At 46.9% G+C, this 17,820-nt stretch overlaps 1 protein-coding gene across 4 annotated transcripts in view; it reads right to left on the reverse strand.

Moving 5' to 3' along the window:
• LOC147123520 (AT-rich interactive domain-containing protein 3A-like) overlaps positions 1-17,820 on the reverse strand; it is a 613,732-nt gene that overhangs the window by 41,035 nt on the left and 554,877 nt on the right. For 3 of the 4 annotated variants that reach the window (XM_085974062.1, XM_085974056.1, XM_085974072.1), the window contains exon 6: positions 2,643-2,942. In XM_085974062.1, the coding sequence (XP_085830188.1) occupies positions 2,643-2,942 (300 nt within the window). The remainder of the gene's footprint in view (positions 1-2,642; positions 2,943-17,820) is intronic. The other variant, XM_085974068.1, reaches the window with a different exon arrangement.

Raw genomic sequence — 17,820 nt, forward strand, 5'->3', positions numbered from 1 at the left:
CGGTTCTGAGAGACTGCCTAAGAAGAAGAAAGGATAAACAGAGAGACCTAGGGTTATATGTGCACAAATCGTTGAAGGTGGCAGGGCAGGTTGAGAAAGCAGTTAAAAAAGCTTACAGGATCCTAGGCTTCATGAATAGAGGTGTAGAGTACAAAAGTGTGGAAATTATGATGAACCTGTATAAAATACTGGTTTGGCCTCAACTGGAGTATTGTTTCCAATTCTGGGCACTGCACTTTAGGAAGGATGTGAAGGCCTTAGAGAGGGTGCAGAAAAGATTTACGAGAATGAGTCCAGAGATGAGGGACTTCAGTTATGTGGATAGACTGGAGAAGCTGGGGTTGTTCTCCTTAGAGCAGAGAAGATTGCGAGGAGATTTGATAGAGGTGTTCAAATTCATGAGGGATCTGGACAGAGTAGATAGAGATAAACTGTTCCCATTGGCAGAAGGGTCGAGGACCAGAGGACACAGATTTAAGGTGACTGGCAGAAGAACCAAAGGCGACATGAGGAAACACTTTTTTACTCAGCGAGTGGTTAGGATCTGGAATGCACTGCCTGAAAGGGTGGTGGAGGCAGACTCAATCACGGCTTTCAAAAGGGAGTTGGATAAGTAGCTGAAGGAAAAAAAATTGCAGGGCTATGGGGAAAGGGCGGGGGAGTGGGACTAGCTGAAGTGCTCTTGCAGAGAGCTGGCATGGGCTCGATGGGCCGAATGGCCTTCTTCCGTGCAGTAACCATTTTATAATTCTATGAAACGAGAGTCTAACCACCGCCCCTTGACATTCAATGGCATTACCATCGCCGAATCCCTCACCATGAACATCTTAGGGGGTCACCATTGACCAGAAATGTAACTGGACCAGCCACATAAATACTGTGGCTACAAGAGCAGGTCAGAGGCTGGGTATTCTGCAGCAAATGTCTCACCTCTTTACTCCCCAAAGCCTTTCCACAATCTACAAGGCACAAGTCAGGAGTGTGATGGAATATTCTCAACTTGCCTGGATGACTGCAGCACCAACAACACTCAAGCTCGACACCATCCAGGACAAAGCAGCCTGCTTGATTGGCACCCCATTCAACACCTTAAACATACACTCCCTCCACCACTGGCACATTGTGGCTGCAATATGTACCATCTACAAGATGCACTGCAGCAACTTGCCAAGGCTTCTTCGACAGCACCTCCCAAACCCGCGACCTCTACCACCTAGAAGGACAAGGGCAGCAGGTGCGTGGGAACACAACCACCTCCAAGTTCCCCTCTAAGTCACACACCATCCTAGCTTGGAAATATATCACCGTTCCTTCATCGTTGCTGGGTCAAAATCCTGGAACTCCCTCCCTCACAGCACTATGGGAGTACCTTCACCACACGGACTGCAGCGGTTCAAGAATGCAGCTCACCACCACCTTCTCAAGGACAATTAGGGATGGGCAATAAATGCTGGCCTTGCCAGCGACGCCCACATTGCAATAATGAATAAAAAAAACTGGCATGGCAAGCAGCACAACGACCATAAAATGTCAGTGATTTTCCACTATCCTCCTGATAAAAATTTCAACACACATCACACCCCAATCAGATGGTGCTTCTTCCAGTTGGAGATGTCGCGCTTCAGCAGCAGCTGTTTGCCTTTCAACAGCCCAATCACTGTAGGTGTTGAACTCTGGATATATGAGCCTATGTTCTTCTCGCTGGCATCTGGATTATATCTTGCAGCAGCTGTTGTCCCATGTGGGTTAAGGCACTACTGGGGCAGACCACTAAAGATATGTTTTGTATCTGGCCTCTGGCATATCTTATCAGTGCATACTCGATACTGACACTGGGTGTGAAATGTGAGCAGATGTTGTATTCTACAGCACAGGCATATCTCACCTTGTTGGGGAATGAAACATAAAAAATGTAATAAAATCAGCAGGACTCTTCATAGGAAAGAAGGAAAGATGGGGATTGTACAATATATGTCAAAAGTACTTTAAAAATCGCATTAAGTGACAGCAAGAGGGGCTTTTAGTGTAAGTGACTAGGATTTTCTATATAAGGTATATAGTATTATCTGATTATTTGGACAAATTAAGTGGGACTTTATCTCAAATGTAAATTTGTACAGAATATCTTAACATATTCAGAAGACATTTAATTGTATTTTTCTTTAAAAAAAACTGAGATAAAGGCTCAAGCCCACAGTGCAGACATCAGTAGGAGTAGAAGAAAGACTAATTCAATCAGAAAGTATTGGCTGGATTTAAATTTTAAGAACCTACAGATTGTAGGAGAGAGGGAAGACCAAAGGAGTTATGGAGTTCCATATGTTGTGGTGAGGGGAAATAATTAATTAAATTAGGAGGCAGGGAGATTAATTCAACACAATGAGAATAAACATGTAGGATGGCACAGTTGGAGCTCAGGAGGAACAAGGTGGCAATTACAAGGAAGCAGAGATTATAGTCATATTAATAAAGTAAAGTAAGAAAAGGAAGGTTGCGATAGAGAGAGAATTTACAGGCTACAAGTGAAAGAGGGGAAATCATCTATTATATGGCTATTGTGGTGGTGATTTATAACAGAGTACTCATGAGAAATTTTTCACAGAATTCAACATTTTAGCATGAACTACATCTTCTCGCCTTACCTCTACTATTGATTTTAATGTTCATAGGGATCTGTGTTGCCATGGCCAGCAGGTTCTGCTGCAGTGCTTGTTGCATGAGCCGTTGCTGTTCCTCTGCCACGACTGACATCTTTTTCTCTGGTGGCTCTCCTGAATCCAGCTTCTCTCGCAGCTGGTCCAGGCCCACTGCCTGAGCCGCTGCCACTTGTGCCGCGGCCACCTGAGCTGCAACGGTCTGGGCTGTGGTCACATGATGATGGCCGGCGATGCTGAGCGGGATTGCTATTCGATTGTGTCCCGCTGTTGAGAGCATAGATTCTTCTAGGGCGAAAAAAGAGAAGAAAGTGATCCGTTAACAAAAGACTAAGGTAGCTGCAAAGAAGTCCACCAAATCTGCAAACAGACCCTCAATTTTCAGTATCACCAGCACCCAGTCCAGCCATGAGGTTTACAACAGGGGTTTTGTAGGATTACAGAAATGCAAAGAAATCTGATCAGTAATCCTTAAAATTAAAATCGCCACTAAGAGTTAACTAGGATCTCTAATTCAAATATTTGATGAGAGGCTCGGATAGATTGATTTCCACCCCTCCCCACCCCCAGCCCCCCCCGTCCATTAACTCATAGCCTCCAAAGAATCCCATGCTGACAGGGCAGGCAGTCTGTTCTGCATTTTACTGAGCAAGGAGTAGTTTAAAGGGAGAGGGAAGTATTTTCTGCACACCAATGTCAATCTGAAAAATAATTGTGCAATGTGAATTGCACAATTCTGGTGAAATTTAGGGGGGTTTCAATAAATGGGGCCCTTCTTGAAGTGGACAAGAAATCCCATTCTGGAGGCATAGTCGTGGGTATTTTTTCTGCCTTATGTCCCAGCAGCAGTTTAGGGGTGCTCTCAGGCTACCCCAGGAGCCCTACCAGAAATGCCTCTGATTGACCATCAGAACCTACACTGACCTTGCCTTTAAACAAAACAATATCAACCTAGGATATTTGTCAATTTACGCACTCAATATCTTCAATCCGTTTGGGTCAGAGAAGTGCAAAAGCCACGTTTGAGACATTTGTGACTATAATCAATGGTTCTTTTGCCCTGTTTGGACAGGAATCACAGAATCACAGAAACCCCACAGTGCAGATAGAGGCCATTTCGGCCCATCGAGCCTACACCGACACATATCCCACCCGATCCCCGTAACCCCTACACCAACACATATCCCACCCTATCCCCGTAACCCCACGTATTTAATCCCCCTAACACTAAGGGTCAATTTTATCATAGCCAATCAACCTAACCCGCACATCTTTTGGACTGTGGGAGGAAACCGGAGCACCCGGAGGAAACCCACGCAAACACGGGGAGAATGTGCAAACTCCACACAGACAGTCACCCGAGGCCGGATTCGAACCCGGGTCCCTGGCGCTTCATATATTTGTTACTTATCAAAAAATATCTTCAAATTCCTTGCATCGGCTGTTCTGCTTTTGTCGGTTATGGTGAGGAGCTGCCGATATCCTAGCGTGAATCCATTAATTTCTGAAAGAACTGGCACCTCATTTTATTATTCCAAGAGTAAATAAAGACAATGGGATGGATTTTGCTGTAAAAATAACAGTGAGGCTAACAGTTCTCACCGTTATTGATGTGCAAATTGGACAACATCTTCCAGTGACCGCACATGCGCAGTTAAATGCGGAAATCCGGAAGTTGCTGTCTGAGATGCCCCATTCCTTTAAAAGCTTCCCGAAAACAACATCTTGCCATCTGACTCATCAATCAATTGTATTGAATGGCGTGAAGTTCCTGTCCTTACCTCGTAGATACGAACTAAACAGAGCAAAAAAGTTAGGGCCTGTCCGTTCCAGTCTAAGTACTCTTTTTACAGCGTGGTAAGTCTTAATTACCGCCAAACAAACTCTCTGGCACTGAAGATTAACTTTTACAAGTGTAGAGTCTCATTCCTTCAGCTTTTAATTATTGCTGGAGATTTTTCTTAAATTAAAAAATATTGTTCTTTCTGTCTCTTTTATCTCTCTCTCTTAATCCAGTTTTTCTTTCCCTCTCTTTGGCTGCGAATTTCCCATCGGAGGCGGGATGATGGTGGAAGAGCTGGTTTCCGGGTTCCAGTCACGAACCTGGCTGCAGCCGCTCTGTAAACGGGATTTCCCTTGATTGGCCTTGTTAAGCCCGCCTTGCCAATTAACAGGAAGTGTGTCCGATGACATCATTTGATGATGCGTCATCAGCCGGTTTCCTTAAAGGGACCACGGCCACATAGAGTTTAACAGTTGTTCTGTCAGTGTTTGACAGCATTGAGGTGCTGTAAACACTGAAAAGCACTGCACAAAGGTGAATGCTTGCAACCAGGCTCTCCAATGACTCCCTCCATATGCCTAGGTCTCTTAATACCAGGAGAAAATCAATTAAACTACACTGTTGACACCTATGTTCTAGCAGTCCCAAGTTCATAAAGATCACTGGTTCATTCTGAATTTAGAGAACTGACAGCTGATCAGTGCACAAGGAATGCTCTAAATGCTCAGTCATTAATGTTTAAGGATTTAGGTTGTGGTCGTTTCTTGCAGCAACTTACTGTAATTTGGTTCCTTTACAAGTCTTATCACACCTCTTCATGCATCATGTCACCCATTAAAAAGTCCTTATATTATCTTTACGGGTAGGTGTCAGCCTTGGCTTAGTGTTAGCACACTGCAAGGGTGGACGAGACCTCCCCAGGACACCAACGCAGACTGGTTGGACATTGCACATTGCCCTGTAGAAGACGTTGCGCCATTTGGATGTCACATTGACAGCAACTTGTCGTGCAAAAGCCCATAGAAAGTGTATGGGCAAGTGCAAGTCTAATGAACGGAAAGCAAAATCTGGCCTAATTGTAGTGCATGTACCTTTAAGAGAGAACTACTTTTACAGCTCCTGTATACTGTAGTACCAGCAGTGACCACACCTGTATATAAGCCTTGAGCATGCCTCTGTACCCCAGTCTTGAGACTACCCTACTCCAGTAAATACCTGTTGATTGTTAAGTTACAGCATCCGTGTGGTTATTGAAAAACATCATACTCTCAGAATCACGGATCTAACACTGGCGACGAGTGTCGATTCGAATCTACCTGCAACTCTGCATTTCCCTTCGAGGATTCGCTCCGGGAGGGCGGTGGAAGAAAGTCGAGGCCAGAAACACGGGCGTCGACCATGAGCAACCGCCCAGTCGTCCGGCAGAGAGTGAACATCGCAGGGGATGCTGTGGAGAGCCGGGCTTGGTTCCCCAGCCACGACGATCAGCAATAGACTGACGACAGGTACAGCGCAGACCCTTCCCGGACAGCGGCGGCTGGAGCTGACCGACGGCGGAGAGAAAGCCGAGCAGCGTCGACGGGGTAAGACAGAGGGTGAAGCGCACAGGGCGCAGCCGGGGGTTGAAAACCGAGCGGCATCGAGGAAAAACAAAACGGAGAGAGGGTAAAGCAACAGCCGGGTTCAGGACCGAGAGGCGGAAACGGGAAAGGCGCACAAAAAAAAAAGAACGCGCAGAGCACAGCCAGGGCTCAAGGGCTGAACAGTGTCCGCGGGGAGAAGAAGGGAGTGTGCGGGAGACGCCATTGAGCCGCGGAGAAGAAGGAAGAGCGCGGGAGATGCCATTTTTAGAAGCCGCAGCGGAGAAGAAGGGCGAGCGCGGGAAGGAAGGAAAGCGCGGGAGACGCCATTTTGTGCCAGCGGAGAAGAAGGGGAAGCGCGGGAGACGCCATTTTTGACAGTTAAATCACACCCAGGGATGCCGAAGAGTGGCAGTATCTCTACGTTTGACAATGAAGTCGAAGATTGGGCGACATATGTGGAACGTATTGAGGTGTACTGCAGGGCGAATGAAGTGCCAGATGCTAGGAAAGCACTGGTTTTGTTAAATTCCATGGGTGCAAAAACTTATGGGTTACTGTGAAACCTAATAACCCCAGAGAAGCCTGTGAACAAGAATTTCGAAAGCATAGTAGAAATCCGACAGGACCACTTAAACCCCACACCGCTGCTGATAGCAGAACAATTTAAGTTCCATAAAAGGAACCAACACAAAGACGAAAGCAATGCTGAGTACCTAACGGAACTGCGCAAGCTATCGAAACACTGCGAGTTTGGAGCGGGACTAGCAGATACGTTAAGGGACAAGTTTGTGTGTGGGCTGCAAAGTGAAGGAACCCAGAAACGGCTTCTATCAGAAAAGGATCTTACGCTGGACAAGGCTCTCAGTATGGCAGTATCACACGAAGCAGCCACAAGGGGCGCTGCAGAGATACAACGGAGACCGCAAGAATATGGCACCAAGGAAATGTCCTATGGAACAGGGAAGTGCTATCGCTGCGGCAGAACAACACATGACCAGAAGGATTGTTGGTTCAAAGACCAAGTGTGCAGACAGTGTGGAAAAGCAGGACACATAGCAAGAGTCTGCAGGTCTGGGAAGAAAACCAACAGTAAGAAATCTCCACAGGAGAAGTACAAAAAGGTACACCAGGTGATGGACCGTAGTTCAGATGAACAGAAAAGTGACACAGACTCCGGAAGCAAGGAGCTGGGTTGTCTGAAACTACATAAGGTAACCAAAATGGAGGATCACCAGACTGTCTGGGTTACACTCAAGATAGACGGAGTCCAAGTGAAAATGGAATTGGACACAGGATCAGCCCTAACAGTCATAAACCAAAGGGACTACAAGCGGCTATTTTCACATATACCCTTGAAAGCTACAGAGATTGTCTTGAAGACGTACACGGGGCAAAAAGTCTTCCCCAAAGGAAAAATAAGGGTGAAAGTGATATATAAAGGCCAGGAAATACCTAAAATGGATATATATGTATTGCCAGATGGAGGACCACCACTGCTAGGACGTGAATGGATCCAGAAGATACAATTAAATTGGCATTCCATACAGGCACTGAAGGTTGAGGCCAAAAAGGATGACGACGTCACACCTGGACGACTGTCAAAAATGCTAACTGACGCAAAAGAAGTGTTCCAGGAGGGACTCGGAACACTAAAAGGCATAACAGCAACGATTAAAATAGAGGAAAATGCAAGCCCAAAGTTTCTTAAGGCCAGACCAGTGCCTTATGCGATCAGACCAGCTGTCGAAGCAGAGCTGGAAGGGTTGCAACGTTCAGGAGTACTGTCCAAAGTGGACTGGAGTGAGTGGGCTACACCCATCATTCCTGTAATGAAGAGGTCGTCGAGTAATACGCCTGGGGAACCAAAGAAGGTCCGCATCTGTGGGGATTTTAAGGTGACGGTGAACCCAGTCCTTCACACGGTACAATATCCGCTTCCACGAATTGAGGATATTTTCGCCTCGCTATCTGGAGGTAGACGCTTCAACAACATTGATCTAGCCCAGGCGTACTTGCAAATGGAGGTAGAAGAAGCCTTGAAACAATACCTTACGATTAACACTCATAAAGGTCTTTATCAATACAACCGGCTGGTGTTCGGGGTAGCATCGGCTCCGGCTATTTGGCAAAGGGCGATGGATCAAGTCCTGCAAGGGATTCCAGGGACCCAGTGTTATTTGGACGACATCCTGGTCACGGGCGAAAATGACAGTGATCACCTCGCCAACTTGGAGAAGGTGCTCACCAGATTAAAGGAATATGGGCTACGAGCTAATCGCCACAAATGCGAGTTTTTCCAGAAGCAGATCTCGTATTGTGGCCATGTCATCGATGAAGAGGGGTTACATAAGTCCCCTGAAAAGATTGAGGCAGTAGTCAAGGCTCCAGCACCGGAAAATGTGTCACAACTGAGGTCGTTCCTCGGGCTGGTAAACTACGACCATAAGTTCTTACCAAATTTGTCCATGGTATTACACCCACTGAACACCCTACTGCAAACAGGGGTACCATGGAAGTGGAATGACAAACGTAGACGAGCTTTCCAGAAGTGTAAAGAATTGATCACATCAAAAGAGGTGTTGGCCCATTTCAACCCAGCACTACCAATTTGTTTGGCATGTGAAGCATCACCCTATGGTATTGGAGCGGTGCTGTCGCACAAATTCCCAGACGGGTTGGAGAGGCCAGTAGCCTTTGCGTCTCGGTCACTAACCTCAGCCGAGTGCAACTACGCCCAGATTGACAGGGAGGCCCTCAGCCTAGCATGGGGAGTAAAAAAATTCAACCACTATCTGCATGGGCAGAAGTTCACCTTGCTGACTGACCACCAACCACTTGTCTCCATCTTTAATCCTAAGAAGGGCGTTCCAGTGATGACGGCACAACGGTTACAAAGATGGTCCCTGTTTCTAGGGGCGAATCAATATGAAATAGAATATAAAGGCACGAAACAGCATGGCAACGCTGATGGGCTATCGTGCCTGCCACTGCCTACTGTGGAGGAAGCACCAGCAGTGGACCCTATCGAGATATTTTATTCATCAATAATCGAATGATTGCCAGTAACGAACGCGGATATAGAGAAGGAGACCCGCAATGATCCAATGCTGTCTCAGGTATATGATTTGACGGTGAGGGGATGGCCAACACATGGCGACTCACTGTTGCCAGCATTCTCATCCAGAAGAGAACAGCTGTCAGTATGCCAGGGGACAGTGATGTGTGGATCCAGAGTGGTGATTCCACCCAAGTTAAGGGAGAGAGTGCTAAATGAGCTACATGAAGGTCATCTCAGGGGAGTGAAAATGAAAAGCCTTGCTAGGGCTTATGTGTGGTGGCTGGGAATCGATCAACAAATCGAAGACCTAACCAAGAGCTGCTCAGGATGCCAGAAGGTCCAAAATGCACCACCACATGCCCCTCTACACCCATGGGAGTGGCCCTCCTCTCCATGGCAATGGGTGCATATTGATTTTGCTGGTCCATTCATGGACTCCATGTTCTTAATAGCAGTGGATGCTCATTTGAAGTGGCCTGAGGTGATAAAAATGTCCTCAACTACTACAGAGAAAACGATTGCAGTCCTACGGACCATATTTGCCATATTTGTGTCCAAAGAGTTTCGAAAATTTACGAGAAGGAATGGGGTAAGGCATTACACATCCGCCCCGTATCATCCAGCCACAAATGGATTGGCTGAGAGGTTCGTACAAACCTTTAAGAAGGCGATAAAGGCCATGTGCGATGATGAAATTACACTACAGCATAAGGTGGACAATTTCTTATTAGCCTACCGAAACGCGACACATGCAGTTACCAACCAGACCCCGGCCATGATGTTCTTTAACCGAAGGTTGCGATCTCGTATGGACATGCTTAGACCAAATGTGCGAAGAAATGTTGAGGATAAACAATTCCTGCACATCAATGAGAAGCCGACAAGGAGCTTCAATGTAGGACGACCAGTCTTGGCCCGTGACTACCGAACAGAGAAATGGCAACCCGGAACAATATGCACACGGCAGGGGCCATTAATGTACACAGTGGATGTCGGGGAGAACATTGTGAGACGCCACGTTGATCAGACCTTAGCGTCACAAGAATGAGTAAACCCCATGTCTTGCGTACCTGGGGATGAACCCGACATACCGGTAGCATCTACCTCCGAACCAGTAGCAGTGGAACCCGATGAATTAACCGATTGTAATGAAATCTGCTTGTTTGTCTTGCCTGTATTCGTTTTGCACTCATGTATATTACCCTCCCCCACACTGTGTATAGTTTCACTTCCTCTTTCCTGACTAACCTGGAAGGTTCCAGGTCTTGGCTCTTGGCTCCGCCCCTGACTTCTCTTACATAAAGATCTCAGGATCTGTATGACTCATTCCTGTGAGCCAGTCGGTGTGTTGAGATGTTAGCTCTGATCTTAGTGATTAAAACCCAACTTGTTTAAATCTATAACTTCTCGTTTTGTGGTTATTGAAGGCACATCAATTTTAATCACTAACGAATACTAGGATGGATCGACTCCTAAAACCAGAGCATCTGGACTTGGATCCACATCCTGCTGAAGCATCAAATCAATTTGGACATTGGCTCAAATGCTTCGAACTCTTCGCGAGGGCCTCATCCGCTAGCAAGGTAGATAAACTGAGTCTACTGACTACTCGCGTTAGTCATCGGATTTATTCGTTCATCCGGGACGCCACCTCTTACACAGAGGCCATCACTATCCTGAAGGCCCAATACCAGAGGCCAGTAAATGAAGTGTACGCCAGACATCTGCTGGCTACACGCAGGCAGCGACCTGAGGAATCAATGGACGATTTCTTACAGGGCCTAAAGGACTTGGTCCGGGACTATAACTGCAAGGCCGTGACGGCCAACGTGTACTCTGATGAATTGGTCCGCGATTCCTTCATCACGGGCCTCAAATCGAATTATATCCGGCAGAGACTGCTGGAGAAGGAGGTCCTGGACTTAAAAAAGGCAGTGGCCACTGCGCGATCGCTGGACGTGGTCCAGAAAAACTCTGACTCTTATTCTTCCGGCCATGCGGCCCTCACCGCCTCGTGCGCGCCGAGCGGGCCGCCATCTTGGAATCAGCCATCTTCCCCATCCAGGTCTCAGACCAGCTCTACACCGCCGGAGTCCCCACACAGAAGTTCACCCAGGAGTCCTACTACAGCGGCAATGTCTCGAGGCCCGAAATGCTACTTCTGCGGCCAGGCCAAGCACCCCAGACAACGATGCCCAGCGAAGGACGCTACATGCTTCAAATGTAAGAAAAAGGGGCATTTTAGCAAAGTCTGCAGGGGGAATCCGATTTCCAACTCCGTCACCGCCTCGTGCGTGCCGTGCGGGCCGCCATCTTGGGATCCACCATCTTTTCCCGACTCAACGGCCGCCCAGGGCCCAACAGTGGCTTCGATCACGGTGGATCAATCCAGGCCACACCCGTTGACAAAATCCATGATGGACATACAGGTAAACGGGAATTTAACGAAATGTTTAATTGACTGTGGGAATACCGAGAGTTATATCCACCCTAGCCTGGTACGGCAGCACTCATTAACGGTAACCCCTACACGGAGCAGAATTGCTATGGCTGCTAAGCCCCACACTTCGGACATTTTGGGCTACTGTGTGGTAACACTGACTGTAAAAGGCATGGACTACAAGGATTTTAAACTCCTCGTGATGCCAGAACTCTGTGTTAATGTAATCTTGGGCCTGGACTTCCAGTGCCACCACGAAAGTGTCACGCTAGCATATGGCGGGTCCCAGCCGCCACTCACAGTCTGTGGCCTATCAATCTTAAAAATCAGCCCGCCCTCTTTATTCGCTAATCTCGCTCCGAACTGTAGGCCCATAGCGACCAAAAGTAGACGGTACAGTCTGGAAGACAGACACTTTATCAAGGCGGAAGTGGACAGACTCCTGCGGGAAGGCATTATTGAATGCAGTCCCAGTCCGTGGCGTGCCCAAGTAGTCATAGTTAAAAATAGCGAAAAGAAACGGATGGTAATTGACTACAGCCAGACTGTTAATATTTATACCCAGCTGGATGCCTACCCTTTACCCCGCATATCAGAAATAGTCAACCAGATTGCGCAATACCGAGTCTTCTCGACTATCGACCTCAAATCCGCGTATCACCAGCTCCCCATTAGAACGGAGGACCGCCCATACACCGCCTTTGAGGCAAACGGACGCCTCTACCATTTTCTCAGAGTGCCCTTCGGGGTAACAAATGGGGTCTCGGTCTTCCAACGTGAGATGGACCGCATGGTTGACGAGAATAAACTACAAGCTACCTACCCCTATCTGGACAATGTCACTATCTGCGGGCACAACCAGCAAGACAACGATCTAAATCTTGCAAGATTTTTAAAAACTGCCCTAAAGCTGAATCTAACCTACAACAAAAACAAATGTGTCTTCAACACAACCCGTCTCTGTATCATAGAGTCATAGAGTTTTACAGCACAGAAAGAGGCCCTTCGGCCCATCGTGTCTGCGCCGCCCATCCATCCTCGGCTGTGTGGTGGAAGATGGGGTAATTGGACCGGACCCTGACCGATTACGCCCCCTAAAGGAACTGCCCCTGCCACACAATCCCAAAGCTTTAAAAAGGTGCCTGGGATTTTTTTCGTATTATGCCCAATGGGTGCCCAATTACTCTGATAAGGCCCGACCCCTCATTAAATTGACGTCCTTCCCACTATCAGCTGAAGCTCGGGAGGTTTTCACCAGTATCAAACAGGACATTGAAAGGGCTGCACTGTGTGCAGTGGACGAAAGCATTCCCTTTCAAGTCGAAAGCGATGCGTCAGACTTTGCCTTAGCTGCGACCCTCAATCAGGCTGGGAGACCTGTGGCCTTCTTCTCCCGAACCCTTCAGGGACCTGAAATCAGACACTCTTCTGTCGAGAAGGAGGCACAGGCTATAGTGGAGGCAGTGCGGCACTGGAGACACTACCTAACCGGCAAACGTTTCACCCTGCTCACTGACCAGCGGTCGGTGGCTTTCATGTTTAATAACAAACAAAGGGGGAAAATCAAGAATGACAAAATACTCAGGTGGAGGATCGAACTATCCACGTTCGACTATGATATTATGTACAGGCCGGGAGCCCTTAATGAACCCCCAGACGCCCTATCGCGGGGAATGTGTGCCAGCATTCATACGGACAAATTACAGGGTCTCCACAACGACCTCTGTCACCCAGGGGTCACCCGACTATACCATTTTATAAAGTCCCGCAATCTGCCCCACTCCATCGAGGAGGTCAGGGCAATGACCAGAGCCTGCCGCATCTGTGCGGAATGCAAGCCTCATTTCTACAGGCCTGACCGTGCACACCTTATCAAAGCCACACGGCCATTCGAGCGCCTAAGTCTGGACTTCAAGGGACCCCTTCCCTCTGCCGACCGTAACGTATACTTCCTCAGTATCATCGATGAATATTCCCGCTTCCCCTTCGCCATTCCCTGCCCAGACATGACCAGTGCCACGGTCATCAAGTATCTCTGTAGTCTATTCTGCATGTTTGGCATGCCGAACTACATACACAGCAATAGGGGGACGTCATTTATGAGTGACGAACTGCGCCAGTTCTTGCTCTCAAAGGGGATAGCCACTAGCAGAACCACTAGCTACAACCCCCGGGGTAATGGGCAAGTGGAAAGGGAGAATGCTACTGTTTGGAAGGCTGTCACATTAGCCTTAAAGTCAAAAGGCCTTCCGACCTCCCGCTGGCAGGAAGTCCTCCCAGACGTGCTCCACTCCATAAGCTCTCTGTTATGTACAGCCACTAACGCTACCCCTCACGAAAAGATGTTCGTTTTCCCCCGGAAATCCACCTCGGGCATATCTCTACCCGCGTGGCTGACGTCTCCGGGGACAGTACTATTGCGGAAGCACGTGAGAGGCCATAAAATGGACCCCCTTGTGGAAAAGGTACAGCTCCTCCATGCAAACCCTCGGTACGCCTATATCGAATACTCTGACGGGCGAGAGGACACTGTTTCTATAAAAGACCTCGCTCCCTCAGGGAGCAGAGAGAATGATGAGAGACTACCCGAGGAAGACCTACACCAAAAAGAGACAGGACGCCCAGAGATATCAATACCCAACTTTAACCTGGAGGACACACCTGGAAGACACTGCGGAGGCCCGGACAGCGGAGGAACCAGAATCCACTCCCCTAGAGGCACCCCAACCATCTTTGCGCCGATCACTGAGAACCGCAAAACCTCCTGACAGACTCACTTATACCAACTTTTAAGAAACATCATCCCGATGGACTAAATCTAAAGAAGGGGTGAATGTAATGAAATCTGCTTGTTTGTCTTGCCTGTATTCATTTTGCACTCTTGTATATTACCCTCCCCCACACTGTGTATAGTTTCACTTCCTCTTTCCTGACTAACCTGGAAGGTTCCAGGTCTTGGCTCTTGGCTCCACCCCTGACTTCTCTTACTTAAAGATCTCAGGATCTGTATGACTCATTCCTGTGAGCCAGTCGGTGTGTTGAGATGTTAGCTCTGATCTTAGTGATTAAAAGCCAACTTGTTTAAATCTATAACTTCTAGTTTTGTGGTTATTGAAGGCACATCACCGATGAAAAGGGGCCAGAATCGCCTCCGCACCAAGAACAAGAACCTCAGGAAAGGCGCTATCCCGAAAGGATCAGGAAGCCGCCCCAAAGACTGAATCTATAAATGGACTATTGTTGTTTAATGTACATGTTGAAATGTTAATTGTTATTTGAATATTATGGGTACTACTAATCTAAAAGGGGAGGAATTGTAGTGTATGTACCTTTAAGAGAGAACTACTTTTACAGCTCCTGTTTACTGTAGTACCGGCAGTGACCACACCTGTATATAAGCCTTGAGCATGCCTCTGTACCCCAGTCTTGAGACTACCCTACTCCAGTAAATACCTGTTGATTGTTAAGTTACAGCATCCGTGTGGTTATTGAAAAACATCACACTCTCAGAATCACGGATCTAACACTAATGATAATATTTTTTCTAAATGGGATATCTTTGTCCTTTGTATGAAATTTACCTAACCATTTCATAAGAAGGAATACTATGTTAAAAGGGGTGTGTTTTCCAAAGGACCCAAAATGAAAAAAAAGAACTCACATGAATATAATGCTTTTCATGACTTCAGGACATCACAAATCGCTTCACAGCCAATGAAGTACTTTGGACATGTAGTCACTGTTGTAATGTAGGGAAATGTGGCAGCTAAATTTTGCGCACAGCAAGGTCCCACAAACAGCAATGAGATAAATGACTAGATATTCTGTTTTGGTTGAGGGATAAATATTAGTCAGAACAGCAGGAGAGCTCCCTGCTAGTCGTCAAATAGTGCCATGGCATCTTTTATGTCTTCTTGTGTCAGCCTAGATTCTGGAGTGGGACTTGAATTCACAACCTGCTGCCTTGCAGAGTGCTAACACTAAGCCAAGGCTGACACCTACCCGTAAAGATAATATAAGGACTTTTTAATGGGTGACATGATGCATGAACAGGTGTGATAAGACTTGTAAAGGAACCAGATTACAGTAAGTTGCTGCAAGAAACGACCACAACCTAAATCCTTAAACATTAATGACTGAGCATTTAGAGCATTAAAGGATCAGCATTCCTTGTGCACTGATCAGCTGTCAGTTCTCTAAATTCAGAATGAACCAGTGATCTTTATGAACTTGGGACTGCTAGAACATAGGTGTCAACAGTGTAGTTTAATTGATTTTCTCCTGGTATTAAGAGACCTATGCCCACAAAGATAAGGACACGTGGACAAGATCAGAAGAAGAGGGGATCTTTCCTTTGTGGATGACTGAGCTAAGATAGAGCAAATGGCCTTCCTAATCCGGGGTGACGGACAGTGTGAATGCACTCTGTGGTGAGGTACTGCACCATACAGATCATGAAAGCCCCAGACTCCACCCTTGGTCTGTGCTAATTTAGTAGATGTAAGCTGGGGCAGCAGAGCAACAATATGATTACCCTCAGCATCCCTGTGTGAGGAAGGGAAAAAACCCTACTCTCATCGTGATGTGCCCTGGCTGAAAGTGTACCTGTGTAAAAGCTCGGTAAAGACAGGCAGCTTTGTGCAGTGATGTCACTCATAATTGAATAATATACTACATAGCATAGCATGCTCCAAGGCAGTAAAATGTCTTGGGATTGAGATGATTTTGATCAACTTGTTAATGATGTTATCTCAACCATTGATATGTGTTATCCAAATGCAGCGTTAAAAGAAAAAGTATTAACATTGTGACATTAACTAGATTTGCTGCATAGTAGGCTAGAAGGCTGTAATGTGTAGATACATTTTATAACTTGGTTACATATATGGAAAAAAACACTTGTACCTTTGTTCCAACCATTTAATAATGAAATCCTGTGTTTGCTTGCATCAGAGTTTTGGTATCTTTGTGTAAAGAATCATAGAATGATACAGCACAGAAGGAGGTCATTCAGCTCATTGTGTCTGTGCCCATCTTTCCCGTAACTCCATGCTTGAATCCCTTCAATCAGGTCACTGCCACTGCCACAGTACCGAAACGGCTCTCATCAAAGTCACAAATGACATCCTTTGTGATTGTGACAAAGGAAAACTATCCCTCCTCGTCCTTTTCGACTTGTCTGCAGCCTTTGACACGGTTGACCACTCCATCCTCCTCCAACGCCTCTCCACCATCGTCCAGCTGGGTGGGACTGCACTCGCCTGGTTACATTCTTCACTATCTAATCATAGCCAGAGAATCACCTGCAACAGCTTCTCTTCCAGTTCCCGCATCGTTACCTCTGACACTGTCCTATTTCTCATCTACATGCTGCCCCTCGGCGACATCATCCAAAAACACAGCGTCAGTTTCCACAGGTACGCTAATAACACCCAGCTCTACCTCACCACCACTTCTCTCGACCCCTCCATGGTCTCTAAATTGTCAGACTGCTTGTCCGACATCCAGCACTGGATGAGCAGAAATTTTCTCCAATTAAATATTGGGAAGACCTGAGCCATTGTCTTCAGTCCTCGCCACAAACTCCGTTCCCTAGCCATTGACTCCATCACTCTCCCTAGCATCTGTCTGAGGATGAACCAGACTGTTCGCAACCATACGTAAACTTGTGGTCTTCCAAAACTCGGCTGCCCGTATCCTAACTCGCACCAAGTCCCGTTCATCCATCACCCCTGTGCTCGCTGACCTACATTGGCTCCCGGTTAAGCAACACCTTGATTTTAAAATTCTCATCCTTGTTTTCAAATTCCTCCATGGCCTCGCCCCTCCCTATCTCTGTAATCTCCTCCAGCCCCACAACTGCCTGAAATATCTGCACTCCTCTAATTCTGGCCTCTTGAGCATCCCTGATTATAATCGCTCAACCATTGGTGGCCGTGCCTTCTGTTGCCTAGGCCCTAAGCACTAGAATTCCCTGCCTAAACCTCTCCGCCTCTCTTTCCTCTTTTAAGATGCTCCTTAAAACCTACCTCTTCATCTGCTCTAATTTCTCCTTATGTGGCTTGGTGTCAAACTTTGTTTTATAACACTCCTGTGAAGGGCCTTGGGACGTTTTACTACATTAAAAACGCAATGTAAATAGTTGCTGTTGTTGTTGCCATTGAAAGAGCTATCTAATTAGACCCACGCCCCTGCCCTTTCTCATAGCCCTGTAATTACTTTCCTTTTCAAGTATATATCCAATTCCCTTTTGAAATTTATTATTGAATCTGCTTTCACCACCCTTTCTGGCAGTACATTCC

The sequence above is a fragment of the Somniosus microcephalus genome, chromosome 2 (assembly GCF_052327205.1).
Source record: "Somniosus microcephalus isolate GS21.2 chromosome 2, FLI_Smic_1.0, whole genome shotgun sequence".
Taxonomy (NCBI): domain Eukaryota; kingdom Metazoa; phylum Chordata; class Chondrichthyes; order Squaliformes; family Somniosidae; genus Somniosus; species Somniosus microcephalus.